Source organism: Hemiscyllium ocellatum, chromosome 16 (genome assembly GCF_020745735.1).
Source record: "Hemiscyllium ocellatum isolate sHemOce1 chromosome 16, sHemOce1.pat.X.cur, whole genome shotgun sequence".
NCBI classification, from domain to species: Eukaryota; Metazoa; Chordata; class Chondrichthyes; order Orectolobiformes; family Hemiscylliidae; genus Hemiscyllium; species Hemiscyllium ocellatum.
The window spans coordinates 75,528,513-75,550,871 of record NC_083416.1 but is presented as its reverse complement, the minus strand read 5'-3'; the positions used below and the strand labels follow the sequence as shown (position 1 = coordinate 75,550,871).

General features: G+C 39.9%; 1 protein-coding gene across 1 annotated transcript in view; it reads right to left on the bottom strand.

Moving 5' to 3' along the window:
* The window catches only part of mgat4b (alpha-1,3-mannosyl-glycoprotein 4-beta-N-acetylglucosaminyltransferase B), a 214,790-nt gene that overhangs the window by 78,344 nt on the left and 114,087 nt on the right, over window positions 1-22,359 (bottom strand). The window contains exons 2-4 of the mRNA XM_060836944.1: window positions 14,572-14,751; window positions 4,599-4,742; window positions 1,652-1,785 (exon numbers count right to left, since the gene is read on the bottom strand). Of these exons, the coding sequence (XP_060692927.1) occupies window positions 1,652-1,785; window positions 4,599-4,742; window positions 14,572-14,751 (458 nt within the window). The remainder of the gene's footprint in view (window positions 1-1,651; window positions 1,786-4,598; window positions 4,743-14,571; window positions 14,752-22,359) is intronic.

The window sequence follows — 22,359 nt, the reverse complement described above, 5'->3', positions numbered from 1 at the left end:
GGAGGGGGTCTGGGTGAGAAGCTCTTTGGAAGGTTAGCACAGACTTAATGGGCTGAATGGCCCCTTTTCTCACTCCAAAATGATTCTACGGTCCTACAAATCAGTCCTAGGCAGCAGCACAAAACAGGCTGCTAATTTGCTACCGCCAGTCTTGCACTTTACCCCATTTTCTATTACATGGGCTTCAACAACAGAAGGAAATTGTAGGAAATTTCTCACTCACTGGAATCCATGCTGTCCAACCCCATAACAATCTTCTTACCTCAGTGTACCTTAAAACCAATGTTTTTGCCATTAGCCGTCTGATGAAGAGCCATCTAGACTCAAAATGTTAGCTTGCTCTCTTCCACAGAGGCTGCCTGACCCACTGTGATTTCCAGCATTTTTTGTTCTCAGTTAAGATATTGTTACATACCAGAGAATTTTTAGGGGAAGCAAATGCCAATTTACTTTGTTTCATTAGTACTGGAGATAATAATTCTTCTTTTGCTTAAAAACATGAAATCTCGTGGTATAGTTAAATGATTGGGTATTCAGATTTCTGTTTAAACATTAACCACTTTAGCCAGACCTCAAAAACGATAATTTATTTGATTTAAAAAGACGCGCTGTCAAAGGGTCTTTTGATCTTTTACAGACTTCGTCATTGCATTTATGATTTATATTGCAGTTAAAATGTTGCTTTTTCCATCTCTATTGTAAAAGCAACTGTGAAAACTGATCCACATTTAATATTTGCCAGTCAAAATTTGTGTCCACTTGGCATGACAACACATTAATTCCAGTGACTGTAGGTAATCTTCAAGGATCTTCCAAGGTGAAAGCCCTTTCATGCTTAGTTGACTTAATCCACAAGTTGAACAGGCTTACATGCTGTTGAACCACTGAAGCAGAAAACAATTTCATGATTTAATAGAATTATCATACTGAGGCACGACAGCTACCAAGCAATTTGAACAGAAGTGTCAAATCTGTCTTCAACACACATCCACAAAGGGCACTGGAGTTGAAAGTCTCCAAATCACACATGAACCAGGTTGTTACAGTGATTTGGAGGAGGAGAAAATAAGAGGAGGGCAGATAAATGGAATAATCAGCTACAAACTGTTACTTTGATTTGCACTTATAGTCTTTTCTGAACTCTTGGCAAACTTCATTAAAACAACATGCATTTCAATAATAAATTTCACAATCCTAGGGCATCTTATCACACTTTACAACCAGTAAAGTACAGTTATTGTGATTGTGTAGGAAATGCAGCAGCATCTCAAAAAACAAGCTCCCACATATAAATGAAAAATGAGAGTCAAAAGGGTGATGCTGGGAGTGAACCAATGAGTGTTAAGCGAGCATTAAGAGACAGAAACCACACACAGTCATGAAGCAGCACAATGAGGCTTGGTCTAAATGTAAATATTTAACCTATAACAAAGTAGATCATTTAACTGGATTAAAAATCAAAATAAGGCAATTTGATTAAACAAAATCTTGAAAGGTTGCTTGGTAACCTAATGAGGGACTTCAAAACACGATGCAATGAAACGAATGGAGGGGCCTTGTTTCTTTTGTGTGCCTGGGAAGTGCAGGAGAAAAAAGCACAATCCTAAATCATAAAACCGGAGTATAAATTCAGATATGCATTTTCACTCACCTCTGCAATGAGTACAACAATCACACAGTCTTGCTTTTCCTCTGGGGACAATTCATAAATGAGGGAGTTCAAGGTGTCAATCAGGTAACTGTGTACCTCCCGCTTGACAGTTGGAACTCCCATTACAACTGAAACTGTGGACCAAAAAAAAGCCAAGAATAGAAAATTGATGAAGGTTGCATCGGTAACACAAAGCAGACTTGACACATCAATAATTGTAACCCAGCAATTCACAGCATGAAAACAAAATGACCTGGATGAGGGAACCGTACAATATCTGTAAGTTTGCTAACGACTCAAACCTTGATAGGATCAAGAGTCGTGAGGAGGGAAAGAGGATTCAAGGTGATTGAGAGGAGTTGAACAAGTGGGCAGATGCGGTACAATATGGTTAAATTTGAAGTTATGCACTTTGGTGTGAAAAATAGAAGAGCATTATTTAAGTGTGACGTATCAGGAAGTACAGGTGAACAAAGGGATGTAGGTGTCCTTGCACACTAGTCAATGAAAGTAAATGAAAGGCAGATTCAGCAAGCAATTAGGAAGGCAAATGTTATACCAGTTTTCACTGCAAAAGGATTTCAGTTCAGAAGTAGGGATGTCTTATTGCAGTATATAGAGCCTTGGTGAGGCCACACCTGGAGATTTTCTTAATTTATTCATGAGTTGTGAGCATCACTGCCAGGCCAGCATTTATTAGCCATTCCTAATTGCCCATAAAGTGGTTAAGGGTCAACTACATTGCTGTGGGTCTGGAGTCACATGTAGGACAGATGAGGCAAGGATGGCAGTATCCTTCTTTAAACGGATATTAGTGAACCAGGTAGTTTTCTGACAAACAAAATGATTTCATGGTCACCATTAAACTCTTAATTCCAGATTTTTATTAAATTCAAATTCAAAATTCCCCCACCTGCCACAATAGGATTCAAACCCAGTTCCCGAGAACATTACAACAAAGCAAGGAACTACAGATACTGGAGATCAAAATCACAAATAGAAATTACTGGGAGAAATTCAGCAGATCTGTCAGCATTTGGAGAGAGAAACAGAGTTAATGTTTCAAGTTCAGTAACCCTTCTTCAGAGGATTTCTCTGAGATACTCGGAAGGGTCAATGAACTCAAAACATTAACTCTGTTTCTCCCTCCCCAGATGCTACCAGACTTGCTGAATTTCTCCAGCAATTTTTGTTTGTGGCCCCAGAACATTACTTGGGTCTCTGGATTAAGTAGTCTTGTGATAATACCACAAGGCCATCACTGGTTGCATTCGATTTAGGAAAGGATATATTTGCCATAAAGAAAGTGCAGCAAAAGTCCATGAGGCTGATACATGATTTGGCAGATTGCCAAATAAGGAGACAATGGTTAAACTAGGTTTGTATTCATTAGAGGTTAGAAGGTTGAGTGGGGATTTCATTGAAATGTGTAAAATTCTAACATAGCTTTACAGATTAGATGCAGAGAGGATCTTTCCCCTGGCTAGGGAGTCTACAATCAAGCGACAGAGTCTTAGGATCAACCACTTACAAGTGAGTTGAGGAAACATTTCTACACTCAAAGGATAGTTAACTTGTGAAATTCTCTACCACAGAAGACTGAACATATTCAAGGAAGGGATGGATGTATTTTTAGATTTTAGAGCATAAGGGGTAAGGGGAGAAAGCAGGAATATGGCAGTGAGATAGAGATCAAAGGCCTACTTCTGCTCATGGTCCCTATGTTTCTACCAACAATCCGAGTACACCACTGAAAGAATACAAAAAGGAATACATGAGAGTCATTCCAAAGAAAGTGGGTGTGAATTCCTTGCTATTTATACAAAATAAACTAATTTTCAATTGTTACAGTAAAGCACAGTCACAGTTACTTGTGAAGTTCGGAGGACATTTTTTGGGTAAAGTGCAAAGTTGGGAACAAGAAACAAATTAGGAGGATCAAAAATTTTTTGAGGAGAGAAAGGCAATAAACAAGAGGACAAGATAACAATTGATAGAAACATTTGTAACTTATACATCCATTATCCTGATCATGATCTATATATGTACATTCAGGAGCATAGCTGTATTTCGCATCTTTAACATGACAGAATTTATCAAAGCGTTTCACAGGAGCATTATCAAATAAAATTTGGCATTGCACCACACAAGCTTAGTTCAAAATGTATATTCGATTGAATGCCTTGAGGAAAGTTAGGCAGAGTGGTTTAAAGGTTGAAACTCTAGCATCGAGCCCGAGCAGCTGTTAAGACCACCAGTAATTAGATTAGATTAGATTACTTACAGTGTGGAAACAGACCCTTCGGCCCAACAAGTCCACACCGACCCGCCGAAGCGCAACCCACCCATACCCCTACATTTACCCCTGACCTAACACTACGGGCAATTTAGCATGGCCAATTCACCTGACCCGCACATCTTTGGACTGTGGGAGGAAACCGGAGCACCCGGAGGAAACCCACGCAGACATGGGGAGAACGTGCAAACTCCACACAGTCTGTTGCCTGAGTCGGGAATTGAACCCGGGTCTCAGGCGCTGTGAGGCAGCATTGCTAACCACTGTGCCACCGTGCCGCCCACTATGATTTTAATGGAGTCATTAAAATCAGAGAAGTGTAAGAGATCAGAATAAGAGTGGCGTAAAGGCCTTGGAAGATTGTCAGGTTGATGGAGGCTATAAAAAGATACAAAGGTTCAAGAGGCTTGAAAACAATGATGAGAATTTCATATCGGAGACATTCCCAAACCAGAAGCCAACAAACACATTTGACAGGAGAATGGAAGTGCTGGTTAGCATATGGGGTGGCAGAATTTTGAATACCTGATGTAGTTTTAATTTGAGTCCAACTGGTAATTAGGCGGGGGGGAGCAGACATTAAAATTTCAAAGTTCAAAGCTTTGACCTTAAAAACCACAATGTTTTTGCATCAACTGATTTATCTCTCACCTCCAGTTCTCCTCTGTCCCAGGTAGACAGATGGCTGGAAACTGTCTTCTCTCGCCAGCAGATGTGGGAGATGATGGAAGATGCTTGGCAGCTGCAGTACATTCTTACTGACAGTGATATTCCAAAGTTTGAGTTTGGTTTCATCTGCAAATAAAGATTGATTAATTGGGAAAAACCAGAACCACACAAAGTGAAATTAGGCATGACATTTTAACAGCGAATTCATTCAGAACTAGTCTAAATAGGAAGAATAGCTCACAAATACATGTACAGATGTACACCAATGCCAAGCCTGTTCAACTGTTCAATTTGACCATGGCTGATCTGAATTTCAACATTTAACATCCTTCCACAAGATACCTCATTTATCTGTTTTTACTTTTCAATCGACTCTCTCCCCAGCCCTCCACAACTTTTTATATCAGATAAATTCCAGATTTTGACAACTCTTCATTTAAAGTGTTCTCTGTCATCATCTTGAATAGCCTAAAAGTAATTTCCAAGCTGTACCTTTAAGTCACTGCGAGCAAAATGATTAGAATATTATAAATATTTACACAAATCAAAGTTAAAACAGTAAAAATATGAATGCAATTGCTCAAACACAGGACATTGACATTTTAGGAAAACTAATAATATATTGCAGGCCCAAAATGGGGGAAGATACTAAATGAGTATTTTGCATCAGTATTTACTGTGGAAAAGAATATGAAAGATATAGACTGTAGGGAAATAGATGGTAACATCTTGCAAAATGCCCAGATTACAGAGGAGGAAGTGCTGGATGTCTTGAAATGGTTAAAAGGTGGATAAATCCCCAGGACCTGAGCAGGTGTACCCAAGAACTCTGTGGGAAACTAGAGAAGTGATTGCTGGGCCTCTTGCTGAGATATTTGTATCATTGATAATCACAGGTGAGTCGCCGGAAGACTGGAGGTTGGCAAACGTGGTGCCACTGTTTAAGGGCGGTAAAGACAAGTCAGGGAACTACAGACCGGTGAGCCTGACCTCAGTGGTGGGCAAGATGTAGAAGAGAATCCTGAGGGACAGGATGTACATGTATTTGGAAAAGAAAGGACTGATTAAGGATAGTCAACATGGCTGTGTGTGTGGGAAATCATGTCTCACAAACTTGATTGAGTTTTTTGAAGAAGTAACAAAGAACATTGATGAGGGCAGAGCAGTAGATGAGATCTATATGGACTTCAGTAAGGCGTTCAACAAGGTCCCCCATGGGAGACTGATTAGCAAGGTTAGATCTCATGGAATACAGGGAGAACTAGCCATTTGGATACAGAACTGGCTCAAAGGTAGAAGACAGAGGGTGGTGGTGGAATGTTGTTTTTCAGACTGGAGGCCTGTGACCAGGGGAGTGCCACAAGAATCAGTGCTGGGTCCTCTACTTTTTGTCATTTACATAAATGATTTGGATGTGAGCATAAGAGGTAATGTTAGTAAGTTTGCAGATGACACCAAAATTGGAGGTGTAGTGGACAGTGAAGAGGGTTACCTCAGATTACAACAGGATCTGGACCAGATGGGCCAATAGGCTGAGAAGTGGCAGATGGAGTTTAATTCAGATAAATGCAAGGTGCTGCATTATGGGAAAGCAAATCCTAGCAGGACTTGTACACTTAATGGTAAAGTCCTAGGGAGTGTTTCTGAACAAAGAGACCTTGGAGTGCAGGTTCATAGCTCCTTGAAAGTGAAGTCGCAGGTAGCTAGGATAGTGAAGTCGGCGTTTGGTATGCTTTCCTTTATTGGTCACAGTGTTGAGTACAGGAATTGGGAGGTCATGTTGTGGCTGTACAGGACATTGGTAAGGCCACTGTTGGAATATTGCGTGCAATTCTGGCCTCCTTCCTATTGGAAGCGTGTTGTGAAACTTGAAAGGGTTCAGAAAAGATTTACAAGGATGTTGCCAGGGTTGGAGGATTTGAGCTACAGGGAAAGGCTAAACAGGCTGGGGCTGTTTTCCCTGGAGCATCGGAAGGCTGAGGGGTGACCTTATAGAGGTTTACAAAATTATGAGGGGCATGGATAGGATAAATAAACAAAGTCTTTTCCCTGGGGTTGGGGAGTCCAGAACTAGAGGGCATAGGTTTAGGGCGAGAGGGGAAAGATATAAAAGAGACCCAAGGGGCAACTTTTTCATGCAGAGGGTGGTACGTGTATGGAATGAGCTGCCAGAGGATGTGGTGGAGGCTGGTACAACTGCAACATTTAAAAAGGCATCTGGATGGGTATATGAACAGGAGGGATTTGGAGGGATATGGGACTGGATTGGGTTGGGATATCTGGTCGGCATGGACAGGTTGGACCGAAGGGTATGTTTCCATGCTGTACATCTCTATGACTCTATTACACATGTCTTCTGCAACTTTCCCATTGCTGATCCAAACCTCGGTTTTCGACTCTGTAACCTTTTTGCTTCAACTTGCTGATCTCCTGTCTGCACATTCATTAGCATGGGAAAACTGATGTAAACTAAGCAAAATGGACTAAGGTGACAAAAGTTGAAAAGTATTCAAAGTACTTATTCCAAAGTACACTAAAAAGAATTACAGCATATTGGAATCTACAAATCTTGATGTCAACACTGGCAGTAGGAAACAATATTATATGCTCCAGCTTCTTGGGGTGGAACTTAACCTCATTTCCTAATGATTCCTGTCCTGACTCCTTACACTCAATGTATTAGCTGTTGAAAAACAACCTCTGCCCACCAAGGCAAAACTCCTAACTCTAAAAATTGCCAAACAAATTAGATTTTCCACTCTGCATACCATCACCTTCCTTTAAGCACTAGGTTACAATGATTATATTGAGAAGTGCAGTCATTATCAAAGACATTTTGAGTAGTAAGAACAGGTATGACATGACTAGCGCAAAGGTCTGATTTTCCATCCTGAGCATTTTTAATTAAACTGAAATCCTGAGTGTTCACTCAGAACTGCAAAATATTCCATGACACGACTTCCAAGAGGTACGGGTGAGGCCTGTGCCATGTTGCTTTGCACAAAATACCTGTAGCATTTCTTACACCTGAAAAAAAAAGGTGATTGCACCTCAGAAGTAATTAATTAATTATAAGGTGTTTTGAGATATCTCCGGTTGAGAAATGCACAAATACAAGTCTGTTTCTCCTTTACCAGCCAGCAAAAGCAATGAAAGGATCCCCCCATCAGTGCTCGCAAGATTTTAAAATGTTGCTTTTCTGTTGCTTAATTCTGTAAATTAATTTAGATTTTTAATATGAAGTTTATTTAGGGAGGGAAAGAAAAGCATGTCTGAAATGCCACATCAAGCAAAGTTCTCTCCTGTGGAGTACAAAGTTAGAATACTTGCACTTACTGTTACTGAACTTACAGTCAATTATAACTGAAGGATTTGTGCTAGAGTCAGACTAAATGAAATGCAGAATAAATGCAGTTACTTAAAAACCATTAAAGAATGTAGAACATTACAGCGCAGTATAGACCTTTCTGTCTTCGATGTTGCGTCGACCTATGAAACCAATCTGAAGCCTATCAATCCCGCACATTAAAGATAAATTTGAGTTAAAAAGGAAAAACATCAAATTGTCCTCTGCCCAACTGCATTATAAAATGTGCTGAATAAAATTGATCACATACATCTGACCAATCTGACAGCAACTTCCAGCCAATTTCTCTGCAAGATTTTGGCCCCATTGCTTGAAGGTACTGACTGACACATACTATTGAAACAATTTATCACAACAGGTGGTCATGGTGGTATTACTATGTGACTCAATTTTTACTAAATCATGTCCAGTAAGATATTGATGTAATTAACCATTATTTGAAATAATTTATTCTGTGCTGTACGAAGATCAAGAAGTGAATTTTTCAAACTGAAACTAGTAAGAACTAGAATCCTATTTCTCAAAAAAAATGTGGTTCAGGGCGTCAGTTAGAGTTTTCAGGACTGAGATGAATAATATTTTGTTAAGAAAGGGACATAGAGCTGAGGCAGAAATGTGAAATTGTGGTACAGATCAACTGTATAATTGAAATGGAGAAAGAAAGTAAATTTTGCATACATTATCTCAGGACTTCACTAAGACCTTTACAGCCAATTTAAGGGTTTTCTACATTAGAGGTACAATAGACAACTTACACACAGCAAGCTCCCATAACCAGCAATACAGTAGTCATCAGATAATCTATTTTTGCGATATTGATGCACAATGAATATTGTCAAGCCACATGAGATAGCTTGCCTGCATTTTTCAAAACAGGATCATTAATCCACCTGCAGAGTTATTTGGTTGCTCTGTTTAATACCTTATTTGAAAAACTGTCACCTCCAAAATACTCCCACAGGATTGCACTACAGTGTCAGCTTAGATTTGTCCTCAAGACTTGGAGTGGAATTTGTACCTACAAAATCCTGATTCAGAGATGTAAGTGCTACCAACTGAGATACAGCTGACAGTGGAGCAGAGCATTATTATGTTCCTAATAATGCAAGTAAAAGACACGTCCAATTTTCTTCAATTAGGACTGTATTGTTTAGAATCTTGCTCCAGGACAAAATGACATTGGCAATATTGTCACAACAAAACTATCAAAGACCAAAACAAAATAAACCTGGAGCATCAAATCCTCAAGGTCACCTTGGTTCCTATTTTGGCAATCAGATTTTAAGAATTCTGTGTTTAGTCTCTCCCACCATGAGGATTGTCTATCAAGACCAGATTTCACTATTCCAAGCACTGTTAACGAGTCTTTGCTGTAGCAAGCTGGTTGAGGGTTCAAACCTTATTATAGGAAGTTGCTATTTGAATTCCTAGACAAACTGGTAAAATAGACAAACACAATACATGGAATTTAACCAATAGAGTTGCATGAAATGATACATTTTAGAATACAACCTAAATAGTCCAATTATGAAGGGGGTGGCAGGGATGCAGGTACTACTGACGTGGGTACATGTGCAAAACTTTTTGGCAGTACAAGTTGTGAATACTGTTAACCAGTATATTGGCTTTTTCAACAAGCACAGGCATAGAGCACGAAAGCAAGAAAGCTAAGCTAACTCTAATTCCAACACTAGTTGGAATATTGTGCTCAATTCTGGGATGCCACACTTTAGAATGATGTCAACTACTTGGAGAGAGTTCAGAGATTTATGAGAATGGCACTACAGACGAAGAACTTCATTAAGTGGTGAAACTGCAGAAGATGAGGATGTTCTCACTGAAGCAGACAGGTTTAAAAATAAGTTGAAGAACAAAGTTTAAAATCATGAAAAGTTTTAATGGACTATGTAGGGCAGTAGAGTTTCTACCAGCACTGGGTCAATAATTAGAGGACACAAACTCTACGTAAGTGGCAAAAAAAGCAGACAAACATTTTTAAGCAGCAAGCGATTATCTGCAATCTGTTCAAGAGGGTGGTAGCAACAGATTTAACACTAAACTTTAAAAGGGAATTGGATAAGTACTGTGAAAGAAAGTTATTGTTGCATTCAGGATAAAAACCAAGATTGTACAATGAATTTGACAACTCTGCTGAACATTAACTTCGAAATATTTTGAAACGCTTCTTATCTGCTATTCTGTGAATGGTCTGTCTAGAAGTTCAGATTTCCTTTGGTTGTTGATAGGATGGGCTGGTCTCTTCCCTCATTATCTCGATTCCTGATCATTTCTTCAATACCTTTTAATACCTTAGCAATGTGCATCATATGCTCCCTGGCCCATGGCTTTATCTGCAGTCTACGCCAAAAAAACGGAAGATAGGAGGACACTGTTTGTGCCTTTGAGCCTGTTCCACCATTCATTATGGTCATGCTTGATTATACAATTCAATAGCCTGTTCCTGCTTTTCCCTATTTCTTTTGATCTCTTTTGCCCCACATGCAATTTCCAACTCCTTCTCGAAATCTCACAACATTTAGGCCTCAATTGTTTTCTATGGTAGCAAATTTCACAAAGTCACATCTCTGAGTAAAGAGGTTTCTCCTAATCTCGTCCTAAATGGTTTACCCTGTATCTTTAGACTGTGACCCCTGGTTCTAGACTCCCTTGTCTTTAGGAACATCCTACCTGCATCTACTATGTAGAGTCCTGTTAGAATTTTTCACATTTCTTTGAGATTCACCCTCATGCTTCTGAATTGCAGTGAATATAATCCCAACCAATTCAACCTGTCTTCATATGTCAGTGCAGCCATCCCAGGAATCAGTCTGGCAAACTATGACTACACTTTCTCAGAAAAAGGTCAGTTGTGAAGTCATGGTTAGCAGACATTGTACTTAACTTTTAAAACCAAGGCCACATCTCATTCATTTGAATATTCACTTGACTATATCACACTAGCAGGAGTGCACTATTATCCACATAGCCACCTTAAGTAATGTCATATTAAAGTTAGAAAAGTGAGTTGCAATCCCATATTCATTTTGAGCACCTTACCAAGTTTGAACTTTGACACCACAGAAGTGATTCCAGTGAAGAGGTACCATCTTTGGTATGAAAACCTCTACCATGGCCTTACCTTCCCTCTTTCGGTGTGTGGATAAGATCCCACATGAACATAATGTCCCTGCTCTATCAGTCATGCGCTCTGATTAATTTTTATATCCCCAACCACTGCCTAAAATACAATATCTAGCTGTTATCATTTTGCTGCTTGACAGAGTTGAATGTGCACAAAGTAGCTGTTTTGTTTCCTACATTACACCATTTGGACTTCAAAAAGTACTTCACTGGTTGTATATTTTGAAGCTGCGAAAGACAATATAAGCACAAGTACTTTCTTGCAGCTGTGTTCTTTGCTATTGATAATGATTTAAGAGGGTTAAGATGAAAAATTATTCTGCAATATGGTGCTTCTATTTTTTTTTCATCCATCATTTATAGAATTCTCATTTACGTTTTGTAGAGGCAGCACCACAGTTTCATGTTGTCTTCAACAGCAACCCACAATAACCATAGGAACCTGTGTGTACTTGGATTGCATTTGAGTTTCAAAAATACTCAAAATGCCCTTTTCATAATGTAGATGTATACTTTAATACATGATATTTTACATCAGATTTAGATTTGAACAGATTTTAAGTAGTACAAAAATGAACACAATATCTTTTGACAATGCATTCTATAACTTCTTGTGCATGTATTCAATGAATGCTGGAGTTGGACCAAAGGGTCTGTTTCCGTGCTGTACATCTCAATGACTATGACTCTATAACTTAAATTTCATCCATTTAACCGCTCTTCTCTTCCCAGATACCTGCTGGTCTTCAGAGTACATTCTTTTTCCCACCAACTACAGTGTTTTCTTTTTGTAAACAATATACCTCTCATACATGGAAAGAGGTTTTTTTTATCTGGATACTGATATAACTGCACAGAGGCCAGTATCCCATCACCAAGTTACCATTTATTTACACATGCAGAGTACACTGGCTGCGGCCAATCAGCTGAGTCAGTCCCCAAAACGAGGAGATTCTAAAACCCCTGTTTGTATCTGTCAGCCTAAGCTCACTGCTTGGCCCAGGTTAACAACCTTTATCAAGGATCTCAGTCAATAAGATACACCCAGTTCCAATCATTATAGACATGCTTTGGTTTCTTGCAAAGTTCAACATGCTTGCATTTATATAGCACCTTTAATTAGCAGGCCATAGGTGATATCATCAGGACAGCTGAAAATGTGTTGCTGGTCAAAGCACAGCAGGCCAGGCAGCATCTCAGGAATAGGGAATTCGACGTTTCGAGCATAAGCCCTTCATCAGGAATGAGAGAGAGTAGCCAAGCAGGCTAAGATAAAAAGTAGGGAGGAGGGACTTGGGGGAGGGGCGAGGGAGGTGGGATAGGTGGAAGGAGGTCAAGGTGAGGGTGATAGGCCGGAGTGGGGTGGGGGCGGAGAGGTCAGGAAGGAGATTGCAGGTTAGGAGGGCGGTGCTGAGTTGAGAACATGGCTGAAGAGTTTCTGTGCAGAGGAGATGACCTGGGGGGGTGCAGTGAGAGAGAGACTCACTGAAATCCTTGTAGAGGGAGGAAGAGAGCTTCTTCAAGGAAGGCATCCTTGCAAGAGGATTTGCAGTAGGTTAAAATCTTCGAGTAAAAAATGAGGTCTGCAGATGCTGGAGATCACAGCTGAAAATGTGTTGCTGGTCAAAGCACAGCAGGCCAGGCAGCATCTCAGGAATAGGGAATTCGACGTTTCGAGCATAAGCCCTTCATCAGGAATGAGAGAGAGTAGCCAAGCAGGCTAAGATAAAAGGTAGGGAGGAGGGACTTGGGGGAGGGGCGATGGAGGTGGGATAGGTGGAAGGAGGTCAAGGTGAGGGTGATACCTTCCATAGGGTGATTCCCTATTCCTGAGATGCTGCCTGGCCTGCTGTGCTTTGACCAGCAACACATTTTCAGATATCATCAGGACAGGCAATCAAACGATCAGTAAAAGGTTTCAAGGAACAGTTCAAACGCAAGGTCCAAGAGATGGATAAACAGAATGCGACGTAAATGGTAGAGATTACAGCCCGAATAAATACACCATCAGGAACTATCACAGATCCAGAATTTAAAGCAGTGAGGGATATTAAAAAATTATTTTCAGTGTACAGATTCAACATATGCACCATTTTAAACTGATGGGCTAAAGGACTTTCACTAAAGAGAACCTATGTGTGTTCATTTTCATTTTCTTCCACCATAGTGTTACCCTCACACTGTGCGTCAGTGTCCCAAATGTCACCTTTACTGGAGCCAAACCAAAAAAAAATGCAGGTTAAGACACAGCTCCTGAAATTAAACTTTTCCACTTTCACCTCAAATCAGTAGTTTTACATTTGAGTATCAACAGTATTTCAAGTTAGGATGAGTTTCCATTAAAGAACTTATTTTTGTAGAACTTGTTTGGAGATTACCCTTCAATGTTAAAGACCACTGTCAACAAAAAACACATCCTCGACTTAATTTTTTATGCTATTTGTTTACAAGTATGTAATTCAATGAAATAAAGTGAAACTATTTCTACCCAGAGGGTAATAGAATGGAATAAATTAACAGAGAAGATCATTCTACAAGTTGGCATAAAACAGGTTTGTGTCAGAATTTAGCCAAAGGGGTGAAACTTCACCTGCTGCAGAGAACCTATTCACATTCACATTTACATTTATATTAGTCTTTCTGGAATGAAAACACAAGGAGGAGAAAGAGCACAAGGGTTTTCTGAGCTGAATAGCCTCTTTTATTCTCAACAATTTCTTACTCAATTTAAGATACTGAAAGGCATGGCTGTGTCACTGTGACATAACATCACAACTGATAGATGCTTCGCTTTGGGGCTGCTGACTCAAAGTAAAGTCTAACCCCAGATAAAAAAAAACCTCTAAAATAAAAAAAAGTGCAAATATTAAGATCAGAAAAATGTCTTTTCTTTATAGATTTGTAAGACAGGATGTACTAATGTTAGATAGGAGGTGATGTGTCTCAGCAGGGGAACATCAGCAGAGTCCCAAGAATGTAGCAACCATCATGTAAGCAACTGTTGCCATTATTCTAAGTTGCATCAAGTTCCCTTCACTTCACCATCCTGCGCTCAATGACTTATATAGGCCTCCATTCCAATAATGGAATAATAATAACCCCACAATTTAAAATTCTCAACCTTGTTTCCAATAAGCCCCACAGCTTTATTCCTCCTTACCTCTCTAATTTCCTCCCACCAAACGATCTTTTGAGATCTCTGTGCTCCTTCAACCTGGTCTCTTACACATTCCAACATTTCATCTCTTCACTATTAACAGTTGTGTCTTCAGCTGTTAAAATTTTTCTCCTTAAACCTCACAGATTCTCTCTATTCAAAGATCATTAAATCTACAGTTGATTAACATTTTGATCAGCTGATCCCATACCTCCTTACAAAGGCACAAAACAGCAGTTGCTATTGTTTTTGTGCTATGCACAGTGGACCCATTGTATAATGGAAGGTACCTGATAAATGACTCCAGGTCCTGTTGAAATCCTTCAATGTTTGTTTCTCAGCAATAGCTCGTTTTATCTCATCCAAGACAAGGTTCAGTTCTTTGGAACGTTTGAGGTTTTCTTGCTCAGCTGCATGCAGTCTGTCACGAAGTGCTAGAAACTCCCGTTGATAAATGTCTACCACATCTCCTGGGAAAACAAAAATATCCCAAGAAGTGACAATGAGCCATCTCTGATAATTAAGATTTCGTTGCACAAACTGTCCCACTTACAGCTATAAAATGAAAGATGGTTAGTCTGCTCTTGATAGCCATTTGTAGAGAAACACTGGCCCAGGACTACAGGGGACAATGCTTCTGTTCCACTTCAAATACTGGCAGTGACCTTTCACGGACACCCAAGAAACAGAAGAAACATTTAAATCTTTTTCAAAAGATACGAGTTTTCTTAATTTTGTATTTTAAGCATAATTCCAGAGCTCAAGCCATACAGCAAAGCCAGAATCTCAATAATCTGACAGAGTAGATGCCTTTACCAACTTACATCATTGCCATATGGAGTCAATGATACTGCCAGCATTTATTGCCTATCCCTAACACTTCTTGTGGTTGTGCTGCCTACGTGAATGCCTGTGGACCTTGTAGGAAAGGCACTTAGAGAATTACTTTTTTGTGGCAATTTTATAATTAATTGAGTGGCTTAGAGGTCCATTTCAGAGGGCAATTAAGAGTCTTGGGATTGAATTTTATGTTTCCATGCCAGCCAGTTTAAAAAATTAGTCCAATAAGTTCAAGAGTCCTTTTAAAAAGAAACTATCTCGCCTTAATAATATAATCTGCCTCTCCCTTTCTCCTTTACATGCTTATCCAAATTCCTCTTAAATATATCAATGCTACTCATTTGAATTATTCCTTGTGACAAAGAATTACAGGTTCTGTTCTCTCTCTAGGTAAAGATCTCTCTCCCAAATTCCCCATTCAATTTAATGCTAACAGTTTCATGTTTGTGTGTTATATCACTCCTCAGCAACCAAAAACAAATTCTAAAAAAAAAATCTACTAGCTTGCAGTGGAACCTTGCAGCGTGGAAATCATCAGTAGCAATTACCTATGTCACAATGATAAGGGCATTTCAATAATAAGGGATGTGTTACAACACTTAAATCCAGGTTCTTTTTTACTCTGTGGTAGAAAGGAGTCTGAGATTCTACTTCCCTAAATTTTACATGATATAGATCCAAGGAAGCAATTAGCAGGTGAAATTACTATTTGAAACTCATAAGAATGTAAGAACTGCACAGTTACAATTCGAACCTCACTACACCAGTTTATGATTTGGAGATGCCAGTGTTGGACTAGGGTGCACAAAGTTGAAAATCACAACACCAGGTTATAGTCCAACAGGTTTAATTGGAAGCACTAGCTTTCGGAGTGACGCTCCTTCATCAGGTCGTTGTGGAGAGCACAATTGTAAGACAAGAATTTATGCAAAGGTTTACAGTCTGATGTAACTGAAATTACGCATTGAATAATACCTTAATTGTTTGTTGAGGCTGTCATCTGTTAGAATACAATAGTTTCACTTCTTTCATGTGTAAATCACAAAACTTTTTTTTAAAAAGTTGCATTCTCCAGTTAACTGTAACAATGGGTGCTAGCTAGACAATATGTTGAAGGTGTTAGCCAGTGTTCTCTGTCTTTGCCATAATGTTTAGACTGCTTGTAAACTAAAAAGTGAGATAACAGAGTTTTACATGAATTCATGCAGTTTTGAGCAAAGTACAATGTAATTCTGCAAGTCCAAATTCACCCCACAAACGTATATGCATATGTGCGCATGTGGGTCTATGGGTGTGGGGGAGTGTGTGTTGTGTGTATCTGAGTGTATCTGTGAGGGGATGCATGTGAGAGTGTGTGCGCCTGTAGGAGAGCATGTGCGCATGCGCCTGGATTGGGGGATATGAGTGTCTGAGTGCGTGCGCGTGCGGAAGTGTCGAGTGGTCTTAAGTCTCTGAGAGGATGCATGAGAGTGTGGGAGTATGTGTATGTAGGAGTGTCTGAGCGTCTGTGTGTCTGTGTGTCGTGCAATGGTGGTCACCCGTAGTTTGACAGGAACCCAAGGTCCCAGTTGAGGCCCTCCCTACGGGTACGGAACTTAGCTACCAGCCTTTGCTTGACCACTTTTCACTGCTGCCTGTCCCGAAGTCCGCCTTGGAGGATAACCGCCCGAAGGTCCTGGACCTCTGAAGTGTTCCCCAACTGGGAGGGAACACTCCTGTCTGTTGATTGTTGTGCGGTACCCATTTATCCATTGCCATAGCCTTTGGTTTCCCCAATGTACCATGCCTCAGGGTATCCTTGCCTGCAACGTATAAGATAGACAATGATGTCTGAGTCACATGAGTACCTGTCACGTACATGGTGGGAGGTGTCCCCACGCGTAATTGTGGTATCCATGTCCACACACTGATACATCTTGCAGTGCCTACCATGACAGGGTTGTATGGAGTTGTCCTGAAAGCTGGGCAGCTAGCTACGAAAATGATCTGTTTGAGGTTTGACGGTTGTTTGAAGGCAAGCAGTGGCGGTGTGGGGAAGATCTTGGCAAGGTGTTCATCCTCATTGACAATGTGTTGCAGGTCACGAAGAACATGGCATAGTTTTTCAGTTTCTGGGAAGTACTGAACAACGAAGGGTACCCTGTCGGTTGCAGCACGTGTCCATCTCCTGAGGAGGTCATTACAGTTATCTCTGTTATTTCACTTTTTAGTTTACAATCAGTCTAAACATTATGGCAAAGACAGAAAACACAGGGGGCTAACACCTTCAACATATTGTCTAGGCTATCATCCATTGTTACAGTTAACCGGAGAATGCAACTTTTTAAAAAAAAGGCATGATTTGGAGATGCCGGTGTTGGACTGGGGTGTACAAAGTTAAAAATCACACAACACCAGGTTATAGTCCAACAGGTTTAATTGGAAGCACACTATCACCTGATGAAGGAGCGTCACTCCGAAAGCTAGTGTGCTTCCAATTAAACGTGTTGGACTATAACCTGCTGTTGTGTGATTTTTAACTTAAAAAAGGGTTTTGTGATTTACACATGAAAGAAGTGAAACTATCATAGTATTCTAACAGATGAAAGCCTCAGCAAACAATTAAGGTATTATTCAATGCATAATTTCAGTTACATCAGACTGTAAACTTTTGCTATAAATTCTGTGTCTGACAAGTGTGCCCTCCACAACCACTTGATGAAGGAGCGACGCTCCGAAAGCTAGTGTGCTTCCAATTAAAATCTGTTGGACTATAACCTGGTGCTGTGTGATTTTTAACTTTGGACATCAACTTACACAGTCACTAAACTTACACAAACAACAACCTGCACAATCTTGGTTCTTCCAGAAGCACATCACAGCCACACTTATTTCTGACACAAAAGGAACAGCAAATTTAAGCACAGCAAGGCCTTAGAAACACTAGTGATTTGATGGATGAGTTCATTTGACCTGGCTAAGATATGACCAAAGTATTGCCAAAACAGCAGAAGACCTCTTCAGCTTTTCTTCAAATAATGTCACATTACTTCTTCAAGCCCAACTGAAGATCAGGCAAGACTATGTTTGAAAACTTCACCTGAAAGTCAACAACACAGCAATGACCCAGCACTTGACTGGGTCACTCACAGCACTGACTCAACACTGGTAATGTCAGCCGAAAAATCAAGATTCTGGTCTTGAACTAACCAATTTTCTAAACTAAATAGCAAGACAGCTATTCACTGAGCCAAGCTGCTACTGCACCCCTGGTAACATCTATCAACTTTGTATGGATGGAAAATTTCACCAGCAAGTTGATGAATTTAAATAGAAAAGAAATTAAGAATATGGTTGAACAATTTGATCTCAGCAGCAGAGAATGCTAGAAACATTCAGCATGGAAGGTAGCATCTGTGGAGAGAGAGAGAGAGAGAGTTAATACCTTTTCATCATCCTGTTTCCTTCTCCACAGATGCAGAGTCTCTCCAGCAATACATGTATGTTTGTAACAGATTTATGAACTATTTTGAGCTTCAGAGCACCATTTCTAAGAACGATTCTGCCTCCACACACTTTATTGCATCTACAGGCCGACTCAAAAATCCTTGAAGTCACAACAGGGGATGTAATTATTTTTATTTCATTCTGAAAATATATTTAAATATGTAGCTATATTTCTTGAATGAATAAGGTAGCATTGTTACCACATAGTGGTGCGCTATTTTATTTCAAACTTCCTGAAATACAACACATCATATCCAATTCAGCAAAGCACTTACCTTCGTTGTAATTTATGCCTGATATATGGATGAATTCAACCTCAACAGATCAAATGAAGATCCACTTTCGTTAAAATTCTGCATGGACCATCTAGCCCAATGACTGGAGACACAGCTATACAAACTGATGTACAGGAAGATAGAGAAGAAAATGGTGGTTTCAGCAATATGCTAAATAAACCTTCAGAATATATTTGAACACTGATGAGGTGAGGTTCATCACCATGTACCATCAGAGAGTGCTTCTTAATTATGGAAACACACCCAAATATCCAATGTCCAGGGATAGTTTTAAATGCAGATACATTTTGTTATTTATATTGTGAACATTTAATATTGTGAAAAACAAAAAGCTCATTTTTTTAAAAAAAATGCATTTAAAAGAAACAAATGAAAATTTTCTATTTTGAGCACTGCAGCAGCTGGTTTCCCACCCTCCTTCCTCTGGAAAATGCAGTCGCTCCGATCTTGATTTACAGCATGTCCCGTTCGAGAAAGATTATGATGCACACTAACTCGGCCCCATTGTGGCAACACCTTAATTTTAAAGTGTTTAACTGGGATTTGAAATTTGTTCATAGAAAGATTTGAGGCTCTCTTTATTACTTCCTCCGGCTGTGTAACATATTCAGTTTCACCAATGCTGTCCATCTCTCAATTTCCATTGTTGATTATTACAGGGCATTCCTCCAGCTATGGAATTTCTAGTGCACATGTATTTATGTAAACCACTGATAGCATCATACCTTCACTCCAAGTAAAAGATTGTATTTACACAACACCTTTTATGTTGTTCTTTTACAGGAGCACTATTGGGCTAAACTTGACATCAAGGAGATATTAGGTTAGGTTGCCGAATGTTTGGTCAAACATTAACAAGTTTATGAATGATGGCATAGGGAAATATCTTTGGTTGAGTAATTCAGAGGCCCAAGCTAGGTCTCTGGGGACACTGGTTCAGATCACACCATGGCAGCTGGAGGATTTTAAATTCAATTAATAAAAATCTCAGTAACGGTGACCATAACAAAGGCCATTGATTATTTTTTTAAAAACCAGATTCATTAATGACATTTAAGGAAGGAAATCTGCCATCTTTACCTAGTCTGGCCTACATGAATTCCAGACCCACACCAATGTGGTCAACCCCTGGGAAACCACTCAGTTCAAGGGCAATTAGCAATGGGTAACAAATGTTTCGCTTGGCAGTGATGCCAATAACACAAACGAGTGAAAGGAAAGAGAAAATCTTAAAAAGGCAAAGGTTTGGAGGTGGTGGGGCTAGAGTAAACCCATGGCTTAGGGAGCTGAAGACGGTCACCACTTAAGGAGTGACTAAAATAGAAGATGTGGCAGGGACCAACATTGGAGGATGAGTATGTTTAAAAAAAATGTTGACGAGAAGAAGCACTAAATCACTTAGGTGCACATTTAGAAAAACTCTCCCTTCACCCTCCAAGTCACACGCTGTCTCAACTCAGAAATACAACATTCATCATGGTTGGGTCAAAACCCTGAAACTGTTCATTTAACAGCACAGTCAAAATAACTAGACTGTAACAGATCAAGCAGCCAATACACCTCCACTTTCTCAATGGGGACTCTGCAGCCTTCAGAACCCAATTCTGCATTCAATAATTTTAGTAACTGAACATTTCATTCCAGGTCCTTTTGCTGACCGCACACCTCAGGCCCAGCCATGACACGCATTTTGTAGAGCTTCACCAACCCTTTTTCCACCTACTTATAGCCCACATTATCACTTTTTATCCATCCTTGACTTACTATCATCCATCTCTTAGATATCCTAACCATAACCCTTTGAATGCTAGAATAGAATTCCTGGTCTTCACCCACAGGCTGTGTGCGACATCGAGAGTCATGGGGGTCATATGGCACAGAAACAACCAAGCTGAACTTAATCCCAAACTAAACTCGTCCCACCTGCCTGCTCCTGCCCCATGTCCCTCCAAATCTTTCCCATTCATGTACTTACCTAAGTTTTTTTAGAATGCTATAATCATATCCACATAGAATGGATGGAACCAATGTTACTTGAATATTAACCCTTTTAGGACCATTACCTTACACAAAAGGAATTAACTCAGTTTGTCTTGCAAAGGAAAGAAAGGATACTTAAACTTTAAAAGAGCTAAATTCTAAGTACGTAAAATTAGCTTTCATCCCCTTGTTTTCATGCAAATTAAAAGGGGATCTGAAAGTTGTTTAAAGCTGTTAAAGTATTGAATGGAGTTGCCAGAAACTATTCCCTCTGATGGGGCTGACCAGAGGAATAGGGCTGACCAGAGGAGTAGGGTACAGTGTTAAAATTTTAGATCAGTCTCCACTAGACTGAAATCAAAAGCACTTTTTCTACACAACAATAGTAAAAATCTAGAACTCTGGATCTCAAAGAAGAACAAAAGTAATTTTCTCTGGTAACCAGAACTGGCATCATTTTAAAATAAAAGACCAGTCTTTGTCACATTGCTGTTTGTGGGAACTTGCTGAACGCATATTGGCGATGGTCCCTACACTATAATTGATTACATTTCAAAAGCACTTAATTGGCTGTACAGAGCTTGCAAGGCCAAGCAAAGTACTACTTAATTGCAAACCTCTCTTTCGAGTTGCACAGCAGAATCTTGTTTTTGAGAGTTAAACATGCAGTGATAATTAACATGCTGGAGAACAAAATCATCACACAGTTAATGAAAACAGCACGCACAATTACCACAAGCATTCTGAAGTCAAGCACCCATACTGGTTTTCTATTAATGCAGTGATAGCACAACTATGAACTGCTTTCTATGAATAAATGGACAAACAACAGAAATGCTCTTTCCAACAGAAAATGTGGCAGCCCATTTACTAAGTCAGGCAGCATCCGAAGAGCAGTAGAATTACGGGTGGCAGTGGTTAGCACTGCTGCCTCAGTGCCAGAGACGCGGGTTCAATTCCTGCCTCAGGCAACTATCTGTGTAGAGTTTGCACATTCTCCCCGTGTCTGCTTGGATTTCCTCCAGGTGCTCCCGTTTTCTCCCACAGACCAAAAATGTGCAGGTTACGTGAACTGGCCATGCTAAGTTGCCCATGGTGTTAGGTGCAGGGGTAAGTGTAGGGGAATGGGTCTGGGTGGGTAGCTCTTCGGAGGGTCGGTGTGGACTTGTTGGGCCGAAGGGCCTGTTTCCACACCGTAAGTAATCTGATCTGATCTGATGTTGGAGGCATAAGCCCTTCATCAGGCTGATCTCCGGCATCTTCGGTCCTCACTTTCTCCTTGCCCATTTATTAGGCCTGCTCACTCCAGGTGTTGATTCAATGCCACAAGTGCCTGCCTACTCCATTTTGAAATGAAGCTTATTAGTACATTTGTAGCCTGCAAAACTTGCAAACAAGAAATGAGTTTCCTTTAAGCTGAGCATAAGAACTAATACGTTTACACTGAGTGAATTGGATTATACACTCCCAACCAGT